Source organism: Spea bombifrons, chromosome 7 (assembly GCF_027358695.1).
Source record: "Spea bombifrons isolate aSpeBom1 chromosome 7, aSpeBom1.2.pri, whole genome shotgun sequence".
NCBI classification, from domain to species: Eukaryota; Metazoa; Chordata; class Amphibia; order Anura; family Pelobatidae; genus Spea; species Spea bombifrons.
In genome coordinates, this window is record NC_071093.1 from 21,412,027 (window position 1) to 21,434,945 (window position 22,919).

At 44.1% G+C, this 22,919-nt stretch overlaps 1 protein-coding gene across 2 annotated transcripts in view; it reads right to left on the minus strand.

The window, feature by feature from the left end:
* Positions 1 to 22,919, minus strand: part of ABAT (4-aminobutyrate aminotransferase) — a 335,639-nt gene that overhangs the window by 170,932 nt on the left and 141,788 nt on the right. For both annotated transcript variants that reach the window (XM_053472272.1, XM_053472273.1), the window contains exon 7: positions 16,685 to 16,765. In XM_053472272.1, coding sequence (XP_053328247.1) covers positions 16,685 to 16,765 — 81 coding nt within the window. The remainder of the gene's footprint in view (positions 1 to 16,684; positions 16,766 to 22,919) is intronic.

A 22,919-nucleotide genomic window follows, 5' to 3' on the forward strand; every position in this document is an offset into this window, starting at 1 on the left:
GACACCCGGGAGTCTGCTCTGGTAAGTCTTGGGGGCAGAGGTAAAACGCATCATGCGGACGTTCACCGCTGCCGGTGAACGTCTGCACGATGCGCTTAGACAATCTCCCCTGCCAGCACTCCCCCCCGTGGGAAGTGCTGGCAGGGGAGGCTGTCTGAGCGTATCAGAGAGTAGGATACGGGTCCCCCTGCACCGCTTTACCTTGTTGATTCCCTTTAAGTATTTAAATGTTTCTATCATATCCCCCCTGTCACGTCTTTTTTCCAGGCTATATAGGTTAAGATCCTTTAACCTGTCCTGGTAAGGTTTATCTTGTAATCCATAAATCATTTTAGTAGCCCTTCTCTGCACTTCTCCAACATTTCTATATCCTGGGAATGGGTCCAAGTACAGATCCCTGAGGTATCCCAATGGTAACAAGACCTTGCTCTGAATATACGCCATTGACTACAACCCTCTGTTGTCTGTCACTCAGCCACTCCTTAATCCATTCAACAACATTGGGATCTAAACCCAGAGATTGCAGTTTATTTATAAGTCTTCTATGTGGGACAGTGTCAAAGGCCTTACTGAAATCCAGATACGCAATGTCTACTGCACCACCTTGATCAATTACTTTAGTCACCCAATCAAAAAAATCAATAAGATTTGTTTGGCATGATCTTCCTGAGGAAAACCCATGTTGTTTTTGATCTTGAAACCTATGTGACTTCAGATGTTCAACCATCCTTTCCTTTAACATTGTTTCCATTAATTTCCCCACTACAGATGTAAGACTAACTGGCCTGTAGTTGCCCGTCTCCTCCTTGCTGCCTTTTTTGTGAATGGGCACAACATTCGCTACTTTCCGATCCCCAGGGACAACTCCCGTTACCAATGATTCGTTAAATATATCAGTTAACGGTTTTGCTAGTACACCCCCAAGCTCTTTTAATAACTTTGGGTGTATCCCATCAGGCCCCATCGACTTATTTGTCTTTACCTTAGACAACTGAAGTAGAACCTCCGCCTCGATAAACTCACATATTTCAAATGATTCAGTCTTTTTTCCCAACTGAGGTCCCATTCCCTCATTTTCATCTGTAAAAACTGAACAGAAATATTCATTGAGGCAGTCAGCTAAACCTTTATCCTCTTCTACATATATTCCTTTTGTTTTTAGTCTAACTAATCCTTGTTTAACTTTCCTTTTCTCATTTATATATCTATAAAATATAGATTATATATAAAATGTTTTATCTCCATTTTTTACTGAGAGGGCAATTCGCTCTTCTGCATGTGATTTGGCAGCTCTTATAACTTTCTTTGCCTCTTTCTGCCTAATTTTATAGATCTGTCTATCTTCCTCACTTTGGGTATTTTTGTATCTACTAAAGGCTAACTTCTTGTCTTTCACGATTTTGGCCACTTTTGCAGAAACAGCGGTTTCTTTAATTTTTTACTCTTACTGACCAGCCTAGTACAATTTTCTGTTATCTTCAATAATACAGCTTTTACAAAATCCCATTTCTCCTGAACGCCATTTAAATTGTCCCAGTTTGATAATGACTCCTCTATACATATTCTCATTTTAGAAAAGTCAGCTTTTCTAAAATCTAAAACTTTTGTTTTTGTGTGGTGTGACTTAGTCACCGTTCGTATATTAAACCACACAGACTGATCATCACCAGATCCCAAACTTTCACCTACAGAAATATCTGTTAACAAATCTCCATTTGTGAACACTAAATCCAATATGGCCTCGTTACGATTTGGTTCCTCAACTACCTGTTTTAAAGATAATCCCAGTAAGTTTAGAATATCCGCACTCTGGGTACAACAAGCTACTTTCGTTTTCCAGTTCACATCAGGGAGATTAAAGTCACCCATGGTTATAACATCCCCCTTCACTGTCATTTTAGCTATTTCCTCTACTAGTAAATTATCTAGTTCTTCTACTTGTCCTGGGGGTCTATAAATCACACCTATGCGAGTTACTTTACTTTTGCCAAATTGTACTGTAACCCAAACCGACTCTAAGTTCTCCTCACCAACTTGTATTAAATTAGATTTTATGTTATTTTTCACAAATAGGGCCACCCCTCCCCCTTTCTTGCCCTTTCTGTCTTTTCTATATAAAGAGTACTCCGGTACTGATATGTCCCAGTCATTTTTCTCATTATACCATGTCTCAGTAACAGCCACTATATCAACATTCTCAGTTGCCACAACTGTTACAAGTTCATGGATCTTATTCCCTAAACTGCGAGCATTTGTAGACATGACCTTAAGCTTGTCATTTAACACTGATGCTGCAATCGCTTTCTGTCTTTGCTTTGGGGGGCAAAATATATGCTTCTCCTTATTATCTGTATAGACCAAGCCCCCAGATCCACCCACCTGGTTACTAAGTAAATCGCCTTCCCTTTCTATACTGTCTAGCCCGGTATTTATCCCCCCCCCATTCCTAGTTTAAAATCTCCTCCAACCGGAGGGGAGGGTGTAGGAGGCAGAGTGATGTATTGGAGGGGGGAGAGAGAGGCAGAGTGATGTATGGGAGGGGGGGAGAGAGGCAGAGTGATGTATGGGAGGGGGGGGAGAGAGAGGCAGAGTGATGTATGGGAGGGGGGAGAGAGAGGCAGAGTGATGTATGGGAGGGGGGAGAGAGAGGCAGAGTGATGTATGGGGGGGGAGAGAGAGGCAGAGTGATGTATGGGAGGGGGAGAGAGAGGCAGAGTGATGTATGGGAGGGGGAGAGAGAGGCAGAGTGATGTATGGGAGGGGAGGAGAGAGGCAGAGTGGTGTATGGGAGGGGGAGGAGGCAGAGTGGTGTATGGGAGGGTGGCTCCCATACACCACTCTGCCTCTCTCCCGACTCCCTGGTGTTTTGTGAACCTCTGTTGCTGACAGGCACTTTCACGGGAGCTCGTAGGAGCTATGCAGATCTATTGTACTTCGGCACTGAAGTGCAGCGGAAGTGAAGGGGAGTAACGGAGGCTGTCTGTGCGCATCGCACAGACCCCCACCAGCTGACAGAGGATGATCCTCTGCAGGAGACCTCGATTCTCTGTCAGCCGGTGGGGGTCTGCATGATGCGCACAGACAGCCTCCATTACTCCCCTTCACTTTCGCTGGGGCTTCTACATCATGTGATGCTGGCGCTGCATCGTAAGATGTGGAAGTGGATCAGCAGAAGTGGAGGGGAGAGACGGAAGTTGTCTGTGTGCATAGCACGGACACCCACCGGCTGACAGTGAGGGGAATCCATCTCCTGCATCACTGCGGGGGATCTGGATTCTAGTGTTATAATCCGATCTCTGTTTGAGGTCGGATTATATATGGAGAGGAGTTTTTCAGAGCTCTGAAAAAAACCCTCATTTATAATCGATAAAAATTGATTCGACTAATCGATAATGAAAATCGCTGTCAACGATTTTCATTATCGATTTTATCCATTAGTTGTTGCAGCCCTAGTGGATTGTAGAATATTGTGACGGACCGACCAGGCACCTCAGGTTGTCCCTCTCCGCCAAGAGCAACTTCTCCCTTCAGGACAATAATTCCCCGCAATCCGTAGGCAATATCCCCAAGCAAAGTAAAGGCATATCGCTATCCAGTACCCAAATAACCAGGCAAGACTAGTCTTTAGGTACAACAAGAGGAGAACTAATTTATTTTAGGTGTGGCCGAAAAGCCCCAGTCCAACAAAACATGCAATTTTGGACAGAGATGTTGAAGGCTCGGTGATCGTCAACATATAAGGTGACCTCAAACTCTGAAAAGCACGTAGTGAACCCCATTAATATTGGGATCTTCCTACAAAGTTGGAAAAACTAGCTCTGTGGAATATTTAGTGGCAGCATATGAAACAAGTAATTCCATTTAGGCATCAGATAGGATCTCAAAGCATTCACTCGTCCCCACCAAGAGATATCTGCTTTCCGCCAATCCCTGAGCAGTACATTCGAGTACCTCAGAAGATAAAGTTTTTTTTTTGTTTTTTTTTTACAATGTTTTTTATTTTATCAGGGATAATGATTCAGAGATATTAGAATTCTGTCGCGTTTTCTGCTAATTGGAAGCGGTTGTGAAGCCTGTCTACTGTGTGGCGACTGATATTTTTAAATTGAGCTATGGTCTTATTAAGGTTTAATTTATAATTCGCCACAGTACTGTATTTTTCAACATCCTGCGAAAAGTATGTCATGCATACCATGAGGTTGGAAAGGGTGACGACCACATCGTCCGCATATAAAGACATCTTAAAATCCTCTTCTCCTATCTTGATGCCTGTTATATCTTGGTTATTTCTCACATTCCTAGCAAACGGCTCTAAGGAAAGAATTTAAAGTATATGTGATAGAGGACATCCTTGTTGGTTACCATTATGTAGGTCAAACCAGTCAGAACAGAGCCCCGAACCAACGACTCATGCGCTAGGAGATGAGTAAAGAGAAGTAATGTCTTTACAGAGAGAGGAGTTTTTCCCTGCCATCCCAGGTGACACAAGGATGGACTCCAAACTCCTACTAACACCAGTGTTTTTTCCTGCCCTACCAGGTAGGGGACTCGTCTACCTTTTTATTATTTTCTAGGCTCTAGGTTGAGCCGTTTCCCCGGGCTAAGCCCCCATTCCCGGGGGATACCTTGCACCTCAAGCCTGATGGGTGGTGCTGCGTCGCCCAGCGCTTGTTCCGGCGAGGATCCTGGCCGCCGTCCTGGCGGTTAGCGGCAGCTCCACCGGCCGTGTTTACGGAGATGCCAGCAGGTTGCCAGCACCTCCTATAGCCGGGGACGCCTGCTGGTCTGAGTATTCACCCGCTAGATGCCGCTGTTGCGGCTTACTGGCTTCGGCCAATATGGTGTCTGCTGTCTTCCGATTGGGCTTCTGCACTTATGGTTGTGCATTCCAAGCCTCGTTTTGGTCAGAATTTGAAAATTTGGCGCCAAACTCTCTGCTGTTGCAGATTCCAGCCTAATTTCAGCTCCTTTTCACTGTATATATAGAAGGTAAGCGATTTGAATGCCGTGTGTGTTCCTGCTGTTTCTTTTGGTCAGGTGCTGTTGCATCTTTCATCATGTCGGCCCCTGATAATTCTGAGCCGCCCTCTGTTGAGGACAAGCCCAAGAAAGCTGTTATGAAGTCTAAACATGCCCAATGCTCCGGTGTCACAAGGCTTTGCAGGATTCAAGGAAGAAACTCTGCTCCGCTTGCCTGAGATCTGTAGCGGATTCTGAGCCGTCTGGGGGTAGGGAATTTTTGGTCTGGCTTAAAGAGGAGATGCAGTCTACCTTCTCTGCCTTCCGTCAGACGGTTCCTGTTCCTGTTCCTGCCTATCATCACCTTCCCGCGGTACAAGACCCTGCTCTCCTGGGGCGTCAACCTTTGTTCTCAGACTCTGAGTTTGATTATCCTTAGGAAGAGGAAGGTTCCTCAGAGGAAGGAGAGATCCGGGAGGAAAGTTCTTTTTTGTTCCCGGTGGAGGAAATTGAGACTTTGATTTCTGCTGTGAGGTCAGCTATGCATTTGGATGAGGCCTCCACCCAGAAAAATGACTCTTTCTTTGGTGCCAGCTTCTCCAAGCAGTCTGCCTCGTTCCCTGTTCATCCTGCACTTTCTGACGTTATCAAGCAGGAATGGAACCACCCGGAAAGGAGGGTTAACATGTCCAGACGGGTTAACCGCGTGTTTCCCTTTGATGAGAACTTTGCTGATTTTTGCGCTACCCCGCTGGTGGATACTGGTGTTATGAAGGTCTCCAGAAAGACTACTCTGCCGCTTGAGGATGGCTCTCATTTTTCTGACCATATGGAAAAGAAAGCCAAAGCTGCAGTTAAGAAATCTTTCGAGGCTTCGGCTGCGGCCTTTAAACCTGGAATTGCTTCTGCCTCAGTTTCCAGAGCTGTCAAGATTTGGCTCTCCCAGATCGAAGAGGATATTGCTGCCAAAACCTCCAGGGAGACTATCCTCAAGAATGTTGCTGCCGTGAGATTGGCCGTGGATTTTCTCTGTGATGCCTCAATCGAAAACATCAGAATGACGGCCAGAGCTTCGGCGCTTTCGGTGGCAGCTAGAAGAGCCTTGTGGCTTAAGGCCTGGGCGGCGGATAATGCCTCTAAGAACAGGCTTCTTAATATCCCTTTTAAGGGCAAGACTTTATTTGGGGAAGAGCTGGAGTCCCTTTTGGAGAAGACCACAGGGGACAAGCATTGGATGCCTCAACGGAAGCCTCCTTCGAAAAGACGGCAGTCCTTTCGGCCTTTTTTCCCGGGACAATCTAGAGGCCATAGTTCTAGATTCAACCCCTCGTCTAGAGAACAAAACTTTCGAGGCAGATTCCCTCGTGGAAGGGGGAGATTTGACAGAACGCTGCATGACGCCTCCTCCATTCCGGTGGGAGGAAGACTCCGTTTTTTCACCGACAGTTGGTCCCTCACCGACCCCTGGGTGAGAGCCATTGTATCGCACGGCCATCAACTTCAATTCCGGACCAGACCTTCGGACCGTTTTTTGATCTCCCACCTTCCTCCAGACCAGGCAAGGCGGTTGGTCCTGTTATCCACCATTCAGCAGTTGTCGGACCTCAGAGTCCTGGTTCCTGTCCCCTGGCCAGAATTGGGCCAAGGGGTTTATTCTCCGGTTTTTCTGGTCCCCAAGAAACCGGGTGGCCTTCGCTTAATCATAGACTTGCGTTTTTTGAACAGTCACCTCCAGTTCTTCAGGTTCAAGATGGAAACAGTGAGATCCACCCTCGACACCTTATGCCTCAACGACTTCATGGCTTCATTAGACCTAAAGGATGCATATTTCCACGTTCCCATCCATCCGTCTCATCAACGTTTCCTGAGAGTGGAGATTCCTCGGGGTTCAACTGTCCAGCATTTCCAGTTTCAAGCCCTTCCATTCGGTTTGTCAGCAGCACCAAGAGTTTTCACAAAACTCATGGCAGTCGTGGCGGCCCATCTCCGTGTCCAGGGTATCTCAGTCATTCCTTATCTGGACGATTGGCTTATCCATGCCCAGTCAGCGCAGATTCTTCGGGTTCATCTTTCCACGGTGGTCAACACATTACAAAGTCTCGGCTGGATTCTGAACTGGGACAAATCCTGCACCGTTCCCTCTCAACATCTAGTGTTCCTGGGTCTTCGTCTGGATTCCTGCTCCGGGAAAGCTTTCCTTCCGACTGCCAGAATAGAGGGGATTCGATTCCTACTACGCAGAATTCGCTCTGCGCACCGCAGCTCCTTACGGTTATGTATGTCCCTGCTGGGCAAGATGGTCTCCGCAAATTATGCAGTGCCCTGGGCTCTGGCCCACATGAGAATACTTCAGAGATTTGTCCTCAACCATCTAGAAGACACCCCCTTGGCTCTGGACAGGTGTGTCTGTCTTCCTCCGCAGGTCAGAGCTTCCCTCTCCTGGTGGCTCCAACGGAACGTCCTTGCAGCAGGGAAAAGATGGTCTCTTGTCTCCAAGGTACTTCTCACCACTGACGCCAGCATCAAGGGATGGGGAGCTACTTATCAAGACCTGTTTGTGCAGGGTCTCTGGTCTCCAGCTACAAAACTTCTTCCCTCGAACTGTCTGGAGTTACTTGCAGTAGAAAAAGCTCTGCATCACTGGGAGCATCTGCTCGCCGGCAAGGACATTTTGCTTTGTTCCGACAATCAAGCAGTGGTAGCCTATGTCAACAGACAAGGGGGCACAAGAAGTCCTCGGCTTCTCCGTATATCGCTCAGGATTTCCTTTTGGGCAGAGGCCCATCACATGACTCTGTCCGCCGTTCACCTCAGAGGAACTTTGAATTCTCGAGCAGATTTCCTGAGCAGAACTCTTGTGCTAAGCGGCGAGTGGGCTCTGCATCCGAGAGCCTTCAATCTAATCGTCCAAAGGTGGGGCTTGCCCGAGATCGACCTGATGGCATCCAGAGACAATGCTCAGATTCCAGTCTTCTTTTCCCTCAGGCCTCAGGATCATCCCTTGGCAATAGATGCCTTCTCACAGGAATGGGATTTCCGTCTCGCATACGTTTTCCCTCCATTTGCCCTAATCTCCAGGGTCCTGCAGAAGATCAAGAAGGACCACGCCTCTGTGATCCTGATAGCACCAGACTGGCCGAAGCGAGTCTGGTATTCCGACTTGATCGCTCTAGGTCTCTCTCCCCCTCTGAAGCTCCCAGCTTGGAAAGACCTTCTACATCATGGTCCGTTCCTACACCCAAACCCTGCCGTGTTCCACCTGACGGCCTGGAGATTGAACGCGGACTGCTGAGAGCGCAAGGTTTTTCTTGTCATGTGGCTGAGACTCTTCTGCAGAGTAGAAAGAAGGTTACCTCTCTGCGATACATTAAGATCTGGAAGAGATTTCACAGTTGGTGTTGTTCCAAGGGGATTTTGCCAACTTCCTGTTCCTCTGCCTCTATTCTGGATTTCCTCCAGGAAGGATTCGACTGTGGCCTTCAGCCTTCTACGATCCGGGTACAGATTTCTGCCATCAGTGCTCTCCTCGGGTTCGAGCTTATATCTCTGCCTGTGATCAGACGTTTTGCAAATGCCATCGTCAGGATACGTCCTCGTTCAGTCACCAGGATGGTTCCTTGGGACCTGAATCTCGTCCTTCGAAGACTCACATTACCTCCTTTTGAGCCTCTTCAGTCGGTTTCTCTGTATCTATTATCGCTGAAGACGGCCTTCTTAGTAGCCATTACTTCCGCTCGTCGGATTTTTGAACTCCAGGCTTTGTCTACGAAGGAACCGTTTCTCCGTTTTTTCCCGGATAAGGTGGTTCTCTCTCTGCCGCCAGAATTTGCACCCAAGGTTCAGTCGGCTTTCCACAAGAACCAGGAGATCGTGTTGCCTACCTTTTTTCCTGATCCTGGCTCGGCTGAAGAAGAAGTTCTTCACACTCTGGATCTGAAGAGATGCCTCACCATCTATTTGGAACGGACTCTACCCCTGCGTAAGTCCTCTCATTTATTCGTGGCCTCTTCAGGGCCCAACAGGGGCATCAGTATCTCCAAGTCTTCCATCGCCAAGTGGATTGTTGCAACCATCAACTTGGCATATTCTGCAGCCGGCCAACCTGCTCCTGTGGGGATCCGTGCCCACTCTACTAGGGCAGTCTCCACTTCCTGGGCTGAAAGATGTCGCCTTTCACCTGACCAGATCTGCAAGGCGGCTACTTGGCGGACTCTCCACGCTTTTGTGCAGCATTACTGTCTCGACCATATGGCTCAGGAGGACTCTCTTTTCGGTCGGAAGGTCCTTGAGGCTGTTTTGTCTCCTTAGTTTGCCCACCCTTCTTCTTTGGTAAATCTATCCTTGTGTCACCTGGGATGGCAGGGAAACAGGAAGTTCTACTTACCGAGAGCTTCTTTTCCCTGTCAATCCCTGGTGACACATTTTTGTTCCCTCCCTTCTTTTCAATAAACTTTGTTGCATCAGATTTCTTTGCCTGTGTGGTCTTTGGTATTCACTGGTGTTAGTAGGAGGGGAGGGCCCTTTTAAAGTTTGGAGTCCTGCCCTATGAGGTACGGAGGAGGAGTCTATCCTTGTGTCACCAGGGATTGACAGGGAAAAGAAGCTCTCGGTAAGTAGAACTTCCTGTTTCAGAGCTCTGAAAAAAACCCTCATTTATAATCGATAAAAATTGATTCGACTAATCGATAATGAAAATCGTTGTCAACGATTTTCATTATCGATTTTATCCATTAGTTGTTGCAGCCCTAGTGGATTGTAGAATATTGTGACGGACCGACCAGGGACCTCAGGTTGTCCCTCTCCGCCAAGAGCGACTTCTCCCTTCAGGACAATAATTCCCCGCAATCCGTAGGCAATATCCCCAAGCAAAGTAAAGGCATATCGCTATCCAGTACCCAAATAACCAGGCAAGACTAGTCTTTAGGTACAACAAGAGGAGAACTCATTTATTTTAGGTGTGGCCGAAAAGCCCCAGTCCAACAAAACATGCAATTTTGGCAGAGATGTTGAAGGCTCGGTGATCGTCAACATATAAGGTGACCTCAAACTCTGAAAAGCACGTAGTGAACCCCATTAATATTGGGATCTTCCTACAAAGTTGGAAAAACTAGCTCTGTGGAATATTTAGTGGCAGCATATGAAACAAGTAATTCCATTTAGGCATCAGATAGGATCTCAAAGCATTCACTCGTCCCCACCAAGAGATATCTGCTTTCCGCCAATCCCTGAGCAGTACATTCGAGTACCTCAGAAGATAAAGTTTTTTTTTTTTTTTTTTTTACAATGTTTTTTATTTTATCAGGGATAATGATTCAGAGATATTAGAATTCTGTCGCGTTTTCTGCTAATTGGAAGCGGTTGTGAAGCCTGTCTACTGTGTGGCGACTGATATTTTTAAATTGAGCTATGGTCTTATTAAGGTTTAATTTATAATTCGCCACAGTACTGTATTTTTCAACATCCTGCGAAAAGTATGTCATGCAGACCATGAGGTTGGAAAGGGTGACGACCACATCGTCCGCATATAAAGACATCTTAAAATCCTCTTCTCCTATCTTAATGCCTGTTATATCTTGGTTATTTCTCACATTCCTAGCAAACGACTCTAAGGAAAGAATTTAAAGTATATGTGATAGAGGACATCCTTGTTGGTTACCATTATGTAGGTCAAACCAGTCAGAACAGAGCCCCGAACCAACGACTCATGCGCTAGGAGATGAGTAAAGAGAAGTAAATAGAATCAGCCAATCAGTCCGAAGGACCTCAGCATTGCTCTAAGATATCCCCACCCAACTCTGTCAAATGCCTTCTGTCACGGAGCTGGATAGTCCGACCGACTACCTCCGCTGACTTGTGCTCCCTTAGCCTGGGACACACACTCTCTCCCCGGTTTCCCATTCACTAGCCGAGACTCAGTGTAGGGTATAAACCAAAACAAAGACTGATTTATTTCTCACACACAGGGCTGGATATATGCAGCAAAACACACATTAACATAAAAGAAGATACCGGGATACAAACCGCCCCCTTAATCTGTATCCCAGAGACAACAGGGGCAGTAAAGGGATTAACAATACAAAAGAATACAGATGCCACTAAAATAAGGAATACACATTGTCTTGATTAGATTATCTCCCAGACCTTAGTGTGCTGTGTAAACGGTTAGGAAATAAAGCAATAATAAAATATTTTTTTATTAATAACACACAAACTTTACCAGGGCCCATGGTCTGTAGCACTCATTCCCCTCCAGGAGCCCATGGCACGGAGGCTTCCGTGACATATATGTTGACCGAAGTCGGAGGAATCAGAGCGAACAGTGTGAACACTCTCCATTACATGCAAAAGTGTGATCGCGATACAACATTTGGAGATATATATTCCTTCCAAACGTTCCAGGTATGGAGTGAAGGTGTATTACATTACATTACATTTATTTATAAAGCTCTGGTCGATTCCACAGCGCTGTTACGTTAATTAGAGTTAATTAATGTATAAAGCACATACAATAACACATACAAAAACAAACTGGTGCAAAGGAGAAGAGGGCCCTGCTCTTGCGAGCTTACAATCAAGTCGGTGGTTGAGGGGAGTGATACAATAGGAGAGGACTGCTTGGATGGGGATGAGTTGATCTGGTTGTGATGATGTGTTGAAGCTGTTTGTTCTGACGGCTTTGGTTAGTTCTGTGGCTTTGGTTTGTTCTGTGGCTCCATTCGCACAGAGCGGTTCGCTCTGTGCGAGTGGCTCCATTCGCACAGAGCGGTTCGCTCTGTGCGAGTGGCTCCATTCGCACAGAGCGAACCGCTCTGTGCGAATGGAGCCACTCGCACAGAGCGAACCGCTCTGTGCGAATGGAGCCACTCGCACAGAGCGAACCGCTCTGTGCGAATGGAGCCACTCGCACAGAGCGAACCGCTCTGTGCGAATGGAGCCACTCGCACAGAGCGAACCGCTCTGTGCGAGTGGCTCTGTGCGATCTGTGCACATAGACATGAAGAATACTTACCTCCGGAACGCGTCACATCCGTCACGTAGTTAAAAGAAGGCGGAGACTGCAGAGCGTGTAGCAGAAGCGGGGAACGCTCGCAGAGGTAAGTAAAAGGAGCCGAGTGCTCCAACAACGAATCGATCACTCGATTAATCGATAACGGAAATCGTCGACAACGATTTCCGTTATCGATTATTATCGATTTTATCGATTCGTTGTTTCAGCCCTAGTAAGAGGGTGCCGAGTTGTTGAGGGTTCTATAGGTCAAGTTAAAATTTTATTCTGAAGGGGATGGGGAGCCAATGAAGTGATTGGCATAGTGGAGCAGCGGATGAGGAGCGGCGGCAGAGAAAGATTAATCTAGCTGCAGTGTTGAGGATGGATTGAAGCGGTGAAAGGCGGGAGAGGGGGAGACCGGTTAGTAGGCAGTTGCAATAATCCAGACGGGATATCACAAGGGAGTGGATTAGTAATTTGGTATTCCACTTGGTGTATAAGCTCTGCGAGAGCAAAACTGAGTATACTCAGGCCTTCCGGGTATATGAGGGAAAGGATAGCCACCTCGACCCTCCAGGTTGCTCAGAACATCTGGAAGCCAGTCCAAATATTGTTTAGGACCTAATATTCCCCCTTATGAACAAAGGCTACCACTTGTATGTAGACAACTTCTATACAAGCATCCCTTTGTTCAAGCTGCTGTATTGTTTTAACACGGTAGCTTTAGGTACTATAAGAAAGAACCGAGTGGGTTTCTCACAACATCTGGCACAAACCAGATAATAAAATGAATGTAGCACTATAGTTATGAAGAAAGGTTAACAAATTTAAATCTGTTTAGTTTAGAAAAACGGCGCCTCAGAGGGGATATGATAGCGTTATATAAATATATTCGGGGCCAATACAAACCATTGTGCGGAAATCTGTTCAGAAACAGGACTATGCATAGGACACGTGGTCATGCGTTTAGACTGGAAGAAAGGAGATTTAGTCTAAAGCAGAGGAAAGGGTTTTTTACAGTAAGGACAATAAGGATGTGGAATCCTCTGCCTCCACAGGTAGTTTTATCGGGGTTTGTACAGACGTTTAAACAGCAACTGGGTGGATACTTGGAAAAACATAATATTCAGGGATATAATCTTTAATTATGGGGAAACAGCTTAATGATCGAAGGAGAAATCTGACTGCTATTTTGGGGTCAAGAAGGAATTTTTTCCCTGGTTAGTGCAAAATTGGAAAGTCAAACTGGGGTTTTTTGCCTTCTTTTGGATCAACAGCAACAAATTAACAGATATAGGAAAGGCTGAACTTGATGGACACATGTCTTTTTTCAGCCTATATAACTATGTAACTATGATGATGGTGGGAGAATATGAATATGGTAGGTAAGGATGTGACTAAATTAATTATGATGCCTCTTATAACTCAATCATTGCCTTATCCATACAACTGTTTTTACATCCAAACCCAAGACTGCAATTTATTTATGTCTTCTATGGGGGAGATCAAGATAGGATATATCTACAGCTCCTCCATTGTCTTATCTTAGTTACCCAATCACAAAATGTGATTAAGTTAGTTTGACAGGATCTTCCTTTAGTAAGCCCATGCTGTCTCTGATCATGAAAATCAAATATATTTGCATATTTGGAACTTTAAATGTTTTTTGGACTGTTCCAATAATATTACTGTTATAAGGACTGTTATAAAATGTATTACCGATCCGCGTAGACAACGTCCGCTGCAGCCGGAAGGAGGTGTGGCTAGCAGCGGGGGTTGTCTGCGTCCGTCGCGCATACCTTCCCCGACTGTCAGAGATCAGAGTTCCCCGCACCGGTGCGGGGAACTCTGATCTCTGACAGCCGGGGAAGGTATACGCGACGGACGCAGACAAACCCCCGCTGCCAACTCCACCTCCTTCCGGCTGCAGCGGAAGGAGACGTCAACCCGCTGCCCCGGCAATACAGCAGGAAATTGGAAGCACTGGTAAGTAAGTAAGTAAGTGTGTGTGTGTGTGTTAAATGGGGGCATAGGGCATTTCTGGAATGCCTTATACCCCTATATGCCACTCTGGCACTTAGGGGGTTAAAAGGCATATTATCGGGCAGAGTGGCATATAGGGAGGTATAAGGCATTTCAGGAGGCAGAGTGGCGTTAAGGGGGCATTTAATAGAGCACTATGCCTCCTGAAATGCCTTATACCTCCCTATATGCCACTCTGCCCCATAATATGCCTTTTAACCCCCTAAATGCCAGAGTGGCATATAGGGGTATAAGGCATTTCTGGAGGCAGAGTGCTCTATACAATGCCTTTTAACTCCCTTAATGCCACTCTACCTCCTGGAATGCCTTATACCTCCCTATATGCCACTCTGCCCCATAATATGCATTTTAACCCCCTAAATGCCAGAATGGGATATAGGGGTATAAAGCATTTCTGGAGGCAGAGTGGCACATAGGGGGTCAAAAGGTATACCATGGGGCACAGTGGCATATAGAGGGTTAAAAGGCATATCATGGGCCACAGTGCCATATTGATGTGGCAAGCCTGGGGGCAGATGTGCGTAACTGGGGGAAAGGTTGGAAAATACAAGGAAATAAAAACAAAAAAAATATTTTTCTCAATCATAGCTTTTATTAAAAAAATAGTTTACATGAATTAACATTTACTGGTAAAACTTTTTTCCTTTAGGGTCGTCTTATATTCAGGCTTTTTCTTTTTTTCCTAAGTTAATATTCAGATTTTGGGGGGTCGTCTTATAATCAGGGTCGTCTTATAATCGAGCAAATACGGTATATTTTTGCACTAGTTTACCTCTGAAGAAAAATTTGCAGCATTTTGCAGACTGGTACAAAATGTTGCAAATTTTTCTTTACCAGTCTGCAAAATGTGCACTTATCTACTGTGAAAGTGATTTCTGTTTTTTAACCCCTGTTTCTTACTCGTAGTACATTTTTTCACTTTTTAAAAAAAAAAATCTTTTACTTATCTGTAAAAACTAATGAAAAAAACCTGCTAACTAGATTCTACTATTTGTCCAGAAATACCCAAAGTTTTTATGTTTTTTTTGCACGTTATGGGTCAATAAGTACCAGTAGTGTTTTGCTATTTCAAAACTATTTTTTTCCCCAAAGCTGGTCATTCTGCCCCATGTGCTGTTTCAGGTAGCTTTGAAGCCGGCCAATGCAATTTACCCCATCAAACCATATATTTTTAAAAACTTAGGCACCCCAAGGTATTTGAAAAGCTGGTACCAGCCTTTGCCAAACGCTATGGTAGTAAAAAATTTTTTTTAAAACACACGTTGTACTTCAGGTATGAATTTACCGATCCTGGTATATGTCCCTGTCAAACAACACCGCAATATGTATGCAGCATCTCCTGAGTACAGTGATACCCCACATGCATGGGTCTGTTGGGTTATTTGGGAGGTAAAAGGCCACCTTTGTGAGGTGTGTATTATATATAGTATATTATATAGTTTTTTATGAGCAAGTGCTACAATTCACGCTAAATCTTCAAAAAAAAATCCTGCATGGAAAGTTACAATATTGGCATTATAAATGCCCATAGGGTGCCTAGTTTTAAAATAATTATGATTTGATGGGGTAAATTGAATTGGCCGGCTTCAAAGATGTCCCAAATATGGGACGTGGGCACAGACTGACCAGATGTCTAAATGGCAGAAAAATACCTGCATTCAACCTGCAGGAGGAGCTTGCGAGTTCATTTTTCTATTGTTGACGCCATCTTGTGAAAGGCGGCAACTTCATTTACATGATGTCGCTTGTGGTTGCTCTTCGGAGCAATCACAAGGCTATCGGGGTAGGGGGGTTGTGTTGCTACATGCCTCGATATCAAGGCATGTCAGCAGCACCGTTTATGCTTAGGAAGCGATTCCAATCTCATCCTAAGCTGTTTTAGCCTGCCGCTGCAGCGATCTTTCATGAGCGGTGTGGCGGCCATTTTTCTTGTGGTTTCTCAGTAGTTTAGGTAAACTTAAAATAGTTAATTTCATACTTAAAATATTATTTAGCATTATTCAGACTATAATGGTGCTCTCCCAGATGGTCCCAACCCATTGCATTGCATAGGCCACAGTGATATTAAGAACTGCATTTTCATATGAATCTTTTTTTCTTCAGATATACTTTATAAATGCAGGGTTTGCCCCTATTCTGAACCCAAAACAATATGGGTCATGACCCCACACACGTGTCATATGCAGAATAATGGCACCATGAAACATGGGGCTGGCATTTAGTTATTTCCAGAGCAGGTTTTTATTCCCAATCTGGCCATCCTGCTTTTCATTCCTTGTGAAAATGGTGCATCATAACTGGCATTTTAGAAATCATGACTGACTTTATAGTTTCACTATGAATGGCATTTTAATTTTGCTTTGACTTGTTTTGATCAAAGCAGTAATTACATTAAAAGTTATGATTTCCAGGTCAAGAGTAGTTATAATAGTTACATAACAAGAATGTAATAACCAAGTTGCAATTGTTTTGAAAAACAGCAAATACATGATCAGAAAAAAAAAAAAGAATATACTCATAAATCAAGTTTAAAAACGTAATAATGGTAAACAATGTTAAAGCCATTATTATGTTGTTAACTTGTTTAGGTTATCTGTAAACCAAACTATTTTAAAATTTTAGACATAAAAGATCTGGAAAAATTTTGACTGCTAAAATGAAGGAGACTTGTTTTAGGTATGTCCATCTACTTACATTTAACAAGGATTCCTCCAATGTTGCAGTGAAGTTTTCAGGGGGCAAAATTCCAAGTGCTGGTCTGTTGATGAAGGAGCTCTATTGAATAAAAAAATACATATTTCATTGTTCATATCAACAAAATGTAAAAAAAAAAAAAAAAAAAACTACACATTTTAAACATTTCATGACATTTCTACATCCTTTCATTTGACCGTGTTTTGTTTATATTTTCTAAAACTAACAAAATGTGGGTGGTTTCCTCGCATCATTAACCCATTTTATGCTGCAATCCCAGTTAAAGAGGTTAACATTTATTTCTTTAGCCCCCACAGGCTTGTGGGGACCCAGTCATACAAATTGTACAGTACATACAAATTGTACACACATTGAACCAACGGGAATAAATTATCCAAAATATATTCATTAACTTGCCCTGATTTGGAAACCACCCAATAAAGCCAGGATTTTCATCTATTTTGACCAGTATAGGGCAAATATTGCAAGGCATGCATCGTGTGTTTAAAATGTATTTTTTTTTCAAATTTGGCATGGTAGGCTAATAACTGCAATAGTTGTCACAGATACTGATTATCCCCCCCCAAAATTATATGTTTATGAACAGTAGATAATACCATATTTTCTGTCCGAACCCCTCCTTTGTGTGGCTCATTGTGTTCAGCAGTATATCCATCGTTCTGGAGGTTCTCAACAACTCCTGCTGTCTTACATCGCTCCATTTCGACCAGTCTCTTCTCCCACCATCGCCAGATGGATTTGTTGGTTGTTAGGCCAGTCAGGGGCGCAGCAGCTTCAGCCACTGTTTGTCAGACATCCTTCGGGCTAGTCTTGGGTGTCTACCTTCCACATTTTTTTCTTTTCATCCGGTTTCGCTAGTGCTTTTTCTTTGGTGAACCGTTAAAAAAAGCTAGTTATGAAGCCTCCTGTCTTGCAATAAAATGAGAGAAATATACCGTATTTGCTCGATTATAAGACGAGGTTTTTTCCAGAGCAAATGCTCTGAAAAATACCCCTCGTCTTATAATCAGGGTCGTCTTATAATCAGACCTCAAATAGGTCTGATTATGAGACTAAGATCCAGATCCCCCGCAGCGATCCTCCTGTGTTAACCCCCCCCCAACTTACCGGTGTTTCTGAGTCCCCGGTGCTTAGTCTGGGCTGCGTGTGGAGCTCTACGCGATACAATCGCGTAGAGCTCTACACGCTTCCCGGACTAAGCACTGGGGACCCAGATGCAGGGGACCTGGATCCTCCTGTGTTAACCCCCCCCAACTTACCGATGCCTCTGAGTCCCCGGTGCTTAGTCCGGGCAGCGTGTAGAGCTCTACGCGATTCGCGTGGAGCTCTACATGCTGCCCGGACTAAGCACCGGGGGCTCAGATGCAGGGGACCTGGATCCTTCTGTGGTATGCGCCCCCCCTCCCCAACTCAGAAGCACCGGTAAGTTTGGAGGAGGGAGGGGGAGTGTTAAATGGGGGGTGTAAGGCATTTCTGGAGGCAGAGTGCTCTGTGAAATGCCTTTTAACCCCTTTAATGCAACTCTGCCTCCTGAAATGCCTTTTACCTCCCTATATGCCACTCTGCCCCATAATATGCCTTTTAACCCCCTAAATGCCAGAGTGGCATATAGGGGTATAAGGCATTTCTGGAGGCAGAGTGGCATATAGAGGGTTAAAAGGCGTATCATGGGGCACAGTGGCATTTAGAGGGTTAGAAGGCATATCATGGGGCACAGTGGCATATATGGGGTATAAGGCATTTCTGGGGCAGAGTGGCAAGCCTGGGGGCAGATATGCATAACTGGGGGGGGCAGGTTGAAAAAAAAAAAAGGAAATAAAAACAAAATATTTTTCTCAATCATAGCTTTTATTAACAAACAATTGTTCACAGTTTACATGAACTAACATTTACTGGTAAAACTTTTTTCCTACAGGGTCGTCTTATATTCAGGCTTTTTCTTTTTTTCATAAGTTAATATTCAGATTTTGGGGGTCGTCTTATAATCAGGGTCGTCTTATAATCGAGCAAATACGGTAATAGCCTTGGTGATTATATAATCTAAATTTTAATAAAAGACAGGAGGGGAATAATTTCCCTCCCTCCCCTTCCCTGGGTTCTATTGGGTTTTTCTTGTTGTATTCTGCTCTTCCCTCTTTCAGCATTGAGTGTACTTTTGGTTATCGCTATTACTTTGCCATTCATTGGTCACAGTTACTGTTATCGCTCTCCTTCTCTTTTTCAGTTTAAGTGTGGATCACAGATTGCTTGCATATCATCTTGGCGGCGGATCCTTTGTTCAAGACTGGACGTTTCCGTTTCAAGGCTTCGATTGAAAGTCTTCATTTGTTTGAATTGCATCAAAGAAGAGGAGGAGTGGGGGTCCTTAGGTTATATGGCCTGTGTTTGATGTTCATTGGTCATATTTTTCTTTCTTATGTTTATGTTCCTTTGCTGCTATTAGTGGTATTAGTGGAGTAAAGAGGTTTATGCCAATTATTTGCCTCCTGTCTTTATTAAAATTTAGAGTATATAATCAACAAAGCTAATATAATCTCTAAATTAACACACAAGTGGCATTGTGTTATCCAGAAGACTTTGTAGAGTCATATGTTGTATTTTTTTGTCTTCCATTAAACTAGCATTTGAGAAACACAATTATTTATCTTGAGAATATGTAAGTCTTCCTATCTCGTCCCATAAGCATAATTCACCTTATTCATAAAGTCAGCTACCAATGAAAAAACTAAACTTCTGTGCAAGGAAAACAATATGGTTTTCCCTTTGGTAAAAGTAAATATGGTTAAATGAAAGGTGTGGACATTGTTGAAAATGTCTAGGTGCAAAAATTTGCCCAACCCTGTGGCACTCAAGGGGTTAAAACTACAACATGCACTGACAATATTTTTTATTGAATATTTGTAGAGCTGAGTATATTTTTTGTAAGCAGGTACTAAAAATTGGTCCTCAGAGATTTTGGTGCATATGGACATGATGGCATCCCACAGTTGCTGCAGATTTGTCAGCTACTATGATGCAAGTCTCCCGTTGCAAGACAATGTCCCCGTCACCATTGCACCACCACCACCACCAGCCTGAACTGAACTGAATGTTGCAGCTAAAATCGAGACTCATCAGACCAGGCAATGTTCTTCCAGTCTTCCATTGTAGCCTCCGTTTCCTGTTCTTAGCTGACAGGAGTGGCACCCCGGTCTTCTGTTGCTGTAGCTCATCTGCTTCAAGGTTCAACGTTGTCACGGAAGCCTCCGTGCCATGGGCTGCTGGAGGGGCCTGAGTGCCAGCCTCCTCCCTACAGACTATGGGCCCTGGTAAGGAGTGCCACATTATCGCAATCGTATGAGACCTCTATGATCGGTAGTTGCACCTGGATCTGGTTTCCTAGAGCAGCCCGTATTTACCATCCTCTCCCCGCAACAGACTACAATTGAGATTCCCTACTGGGCTGAGCGCTAATACTCATATGCAAAGGAGGGCAGGATGAAGAACTGTGTGTCTATTGGATGTAATTCAATCCCTTGTACTGTTTAAATACCCCTGTGTTTCCAAATAAAGAGAGTCCTGTTTTCACCTCAACATGAGTGTTCCCTGATGCTTGGGGTGGGCTGCTATGATCCTTTATTGTTATTTTCAGGACAATAGCCACGCTGTGTAGCTAAGCTTGGGCTAGCCACAGTGCCAACGCAGCGACGTCCCCCCTTCTATCTACAATGCTGGTTCTGCCTGGCGCTGAAGGAGTTCATTGTTGGTGTCCCGGCAGGAGGAAGCAACGATTGGCGGGAGTATCCAGTCAGGGTACAGGGCATTCCGTCATAGACGTGTTGAGCTATTTGTGTTAACAAACAATTGAACTGGTGTACCCAATAAAGTGGCCACAGTCATGGCTATAGGGGGGTGGAAAGAGGAAGAGGGTGACCAGTCCTGAGTTTATCTATCCCAACAGATTTGCCAGCTTGCGTGAAAATGCTGGGAGTCTCAGCTCAGAAATGTAACCGAAAGAACAGCCCCTCTGATAAGGGAGGGATCCAGAAAGCAGGGCAAGCTAGACAGGTTGTGATGGTAGGGGATTCCATTAATATGAAGGCAGACAGAGTCATTTCTAGCAAGGATTGCATAAACCAGACAGTTTGCTGTCTTCTGGGTGCTCAGGTTCGGCATGTTGCTGATCGTGTGGATAGATGATTGGGAGGGGCTGGAAAGGATACGGCTGTCTTGGTTCATTTTGGCACCAATTACAAAGTCCTAAAGAGTGAGTTCAGAGAATTAGGTAGCAAGCTTAAGAAAAGGACCTCCAAGGTAATATTTTCTGAAATATTACCTGTGCCACACGCAATTATGGGAGATCAGGGAGGTTAATGTGTGGCTGAAGACCTGGTGTAAGGAGGGGGGTTTGGGATTTTTAGAGCACTGGGCTATTTTTGCACTTGGGTACAATCTTTATACTCCTGACGGAGTGTAACTGAATACAAAACAAAATGGGAGTACTGGAGATACTTGCATATGAGGAACATTTTGACATAACTGGCATTACGGAAACTTGAGAGGAATGCTATGATTGGACAGTTAAATTAAAGGCTGTACACTGCTCAGGATGGACAGAGGAATTGGGAAAGTGGGAGCTGCGTGCCTTTATGTGAAGCCAGAGTTAACGAATTGTATTAAGGAATCAGTATGGTTACCGACAATTTGGGTCGGAATATCCACTAGGAATAAAAGGGATAATTCATTAAATTTTGGGAGTTTGCTACAAACCCCCAAACAGTGACAGGATATGGAAGATCAGCTTTTTCTACAGATTGAAAAAGCTGTACAGCAGGGAAATGTTCTTGTGGAAGATTTTTATTACCCTGACATTGACTGGTATATTGGGGCTAGTAATTCGGGGAAAGGGAGGACATTTTTGAAGTTGTTGCATGACAACTACATGTCTCAGTTAGAGAGGCTTATTTGGATCTTCTATTAACCAGCAATGTGGACTTAAAAAAAAAAAAAAAAAAAAAGCAAATTTTAACAATGTAAAAGACATGCTTGCAGAGAATTGGGATGACCTCTTTGTTCAAAGAGATACAGAAGACGAGTCACTACCTGCTGATTGGCAATTCAGCACTACAGAAACCTTAAATCAATGGCTGACTCAAGATGAAGTTTTTAGACATTTAAGTAAACTTAAAGTTGACAAAGATCCAGGGGCCAGATGTGATACACCCAAAGATACTAAGGCAAGTTAGTCAAGAAGTAGCCAGACCACTGTTTTTGATTCCTTCCAGTTGGGAATTGTACCAACCGACTGCCGTAAAGGAAATGTGGTTCCAATTTTTTTTTTTTTTTTTTTTTTTAAAAAGGATCCTAATCTGAGCCTGGCAACTACAGACCTGTAAGCTTAACATCTGTGGTGGGGAAATTGTTTTTTAAGAGATGGCATACAGGAATATATTGTGAACAATGATAGCATCAGTAGGACTCAGCACGGTTTTGTGAAGGACAGATCATGTCAGGCTAATTTAATTGCGTTCTATGATGTTGTGAGTAAATGTGTAGATCAGGGTGTTGCTGTAGATGTTGTCTATTTAGATTTCACAAAAGCATTTTACACTGTTCTACACCAGCGGTTATTGTTGAAAATGCATGTGTTTGGTTTAGAAATTGGCTTAGTGACAAGGCACAAAGAGTTGCTGTTAATGGTAAATTCTCAAGCTGGACAACCATGGTAAGAGGGGTGCCACAGGGTTCTGTCTTGGGTCCAGTTCTCCTTAACTTACTTATTAATGATCTTGCAATAGATATTGGAAGTGATCTGTCTGTGTTTGCTTATGACACAAAATTAGGTAAGGTTATAAAGTCTTACCAGGGTGTAGCTTCTCTATAGAATGATTTGGATAAACTAGGGAAAGGGCAAATAAGTGGCAGATGAGATTCAATATATAAGTGTACGGTACCAAAGAATAAGCGTGCAACTTACACTTTAAAGGGCATTGCATTGGGGATAGCAGAATATGAGAAGGAACAAAGTGCAGTGCCAGTCAGTGGTTGCAAAAGCCAGTACGGTATTGGCATGCATAAAGAGGAGTATTAAGTGATGAGATGACAATATAATTTTACCTCTTCATAAAGCAATGGTGAGGCCTCACCTTGAATACGCAGTGCAATTTTGGGCACCAGTTTTTAAGAAGGATGTTATAGAGCTGGATAAATTGCAGAGGCGGGCTACAATTAAATA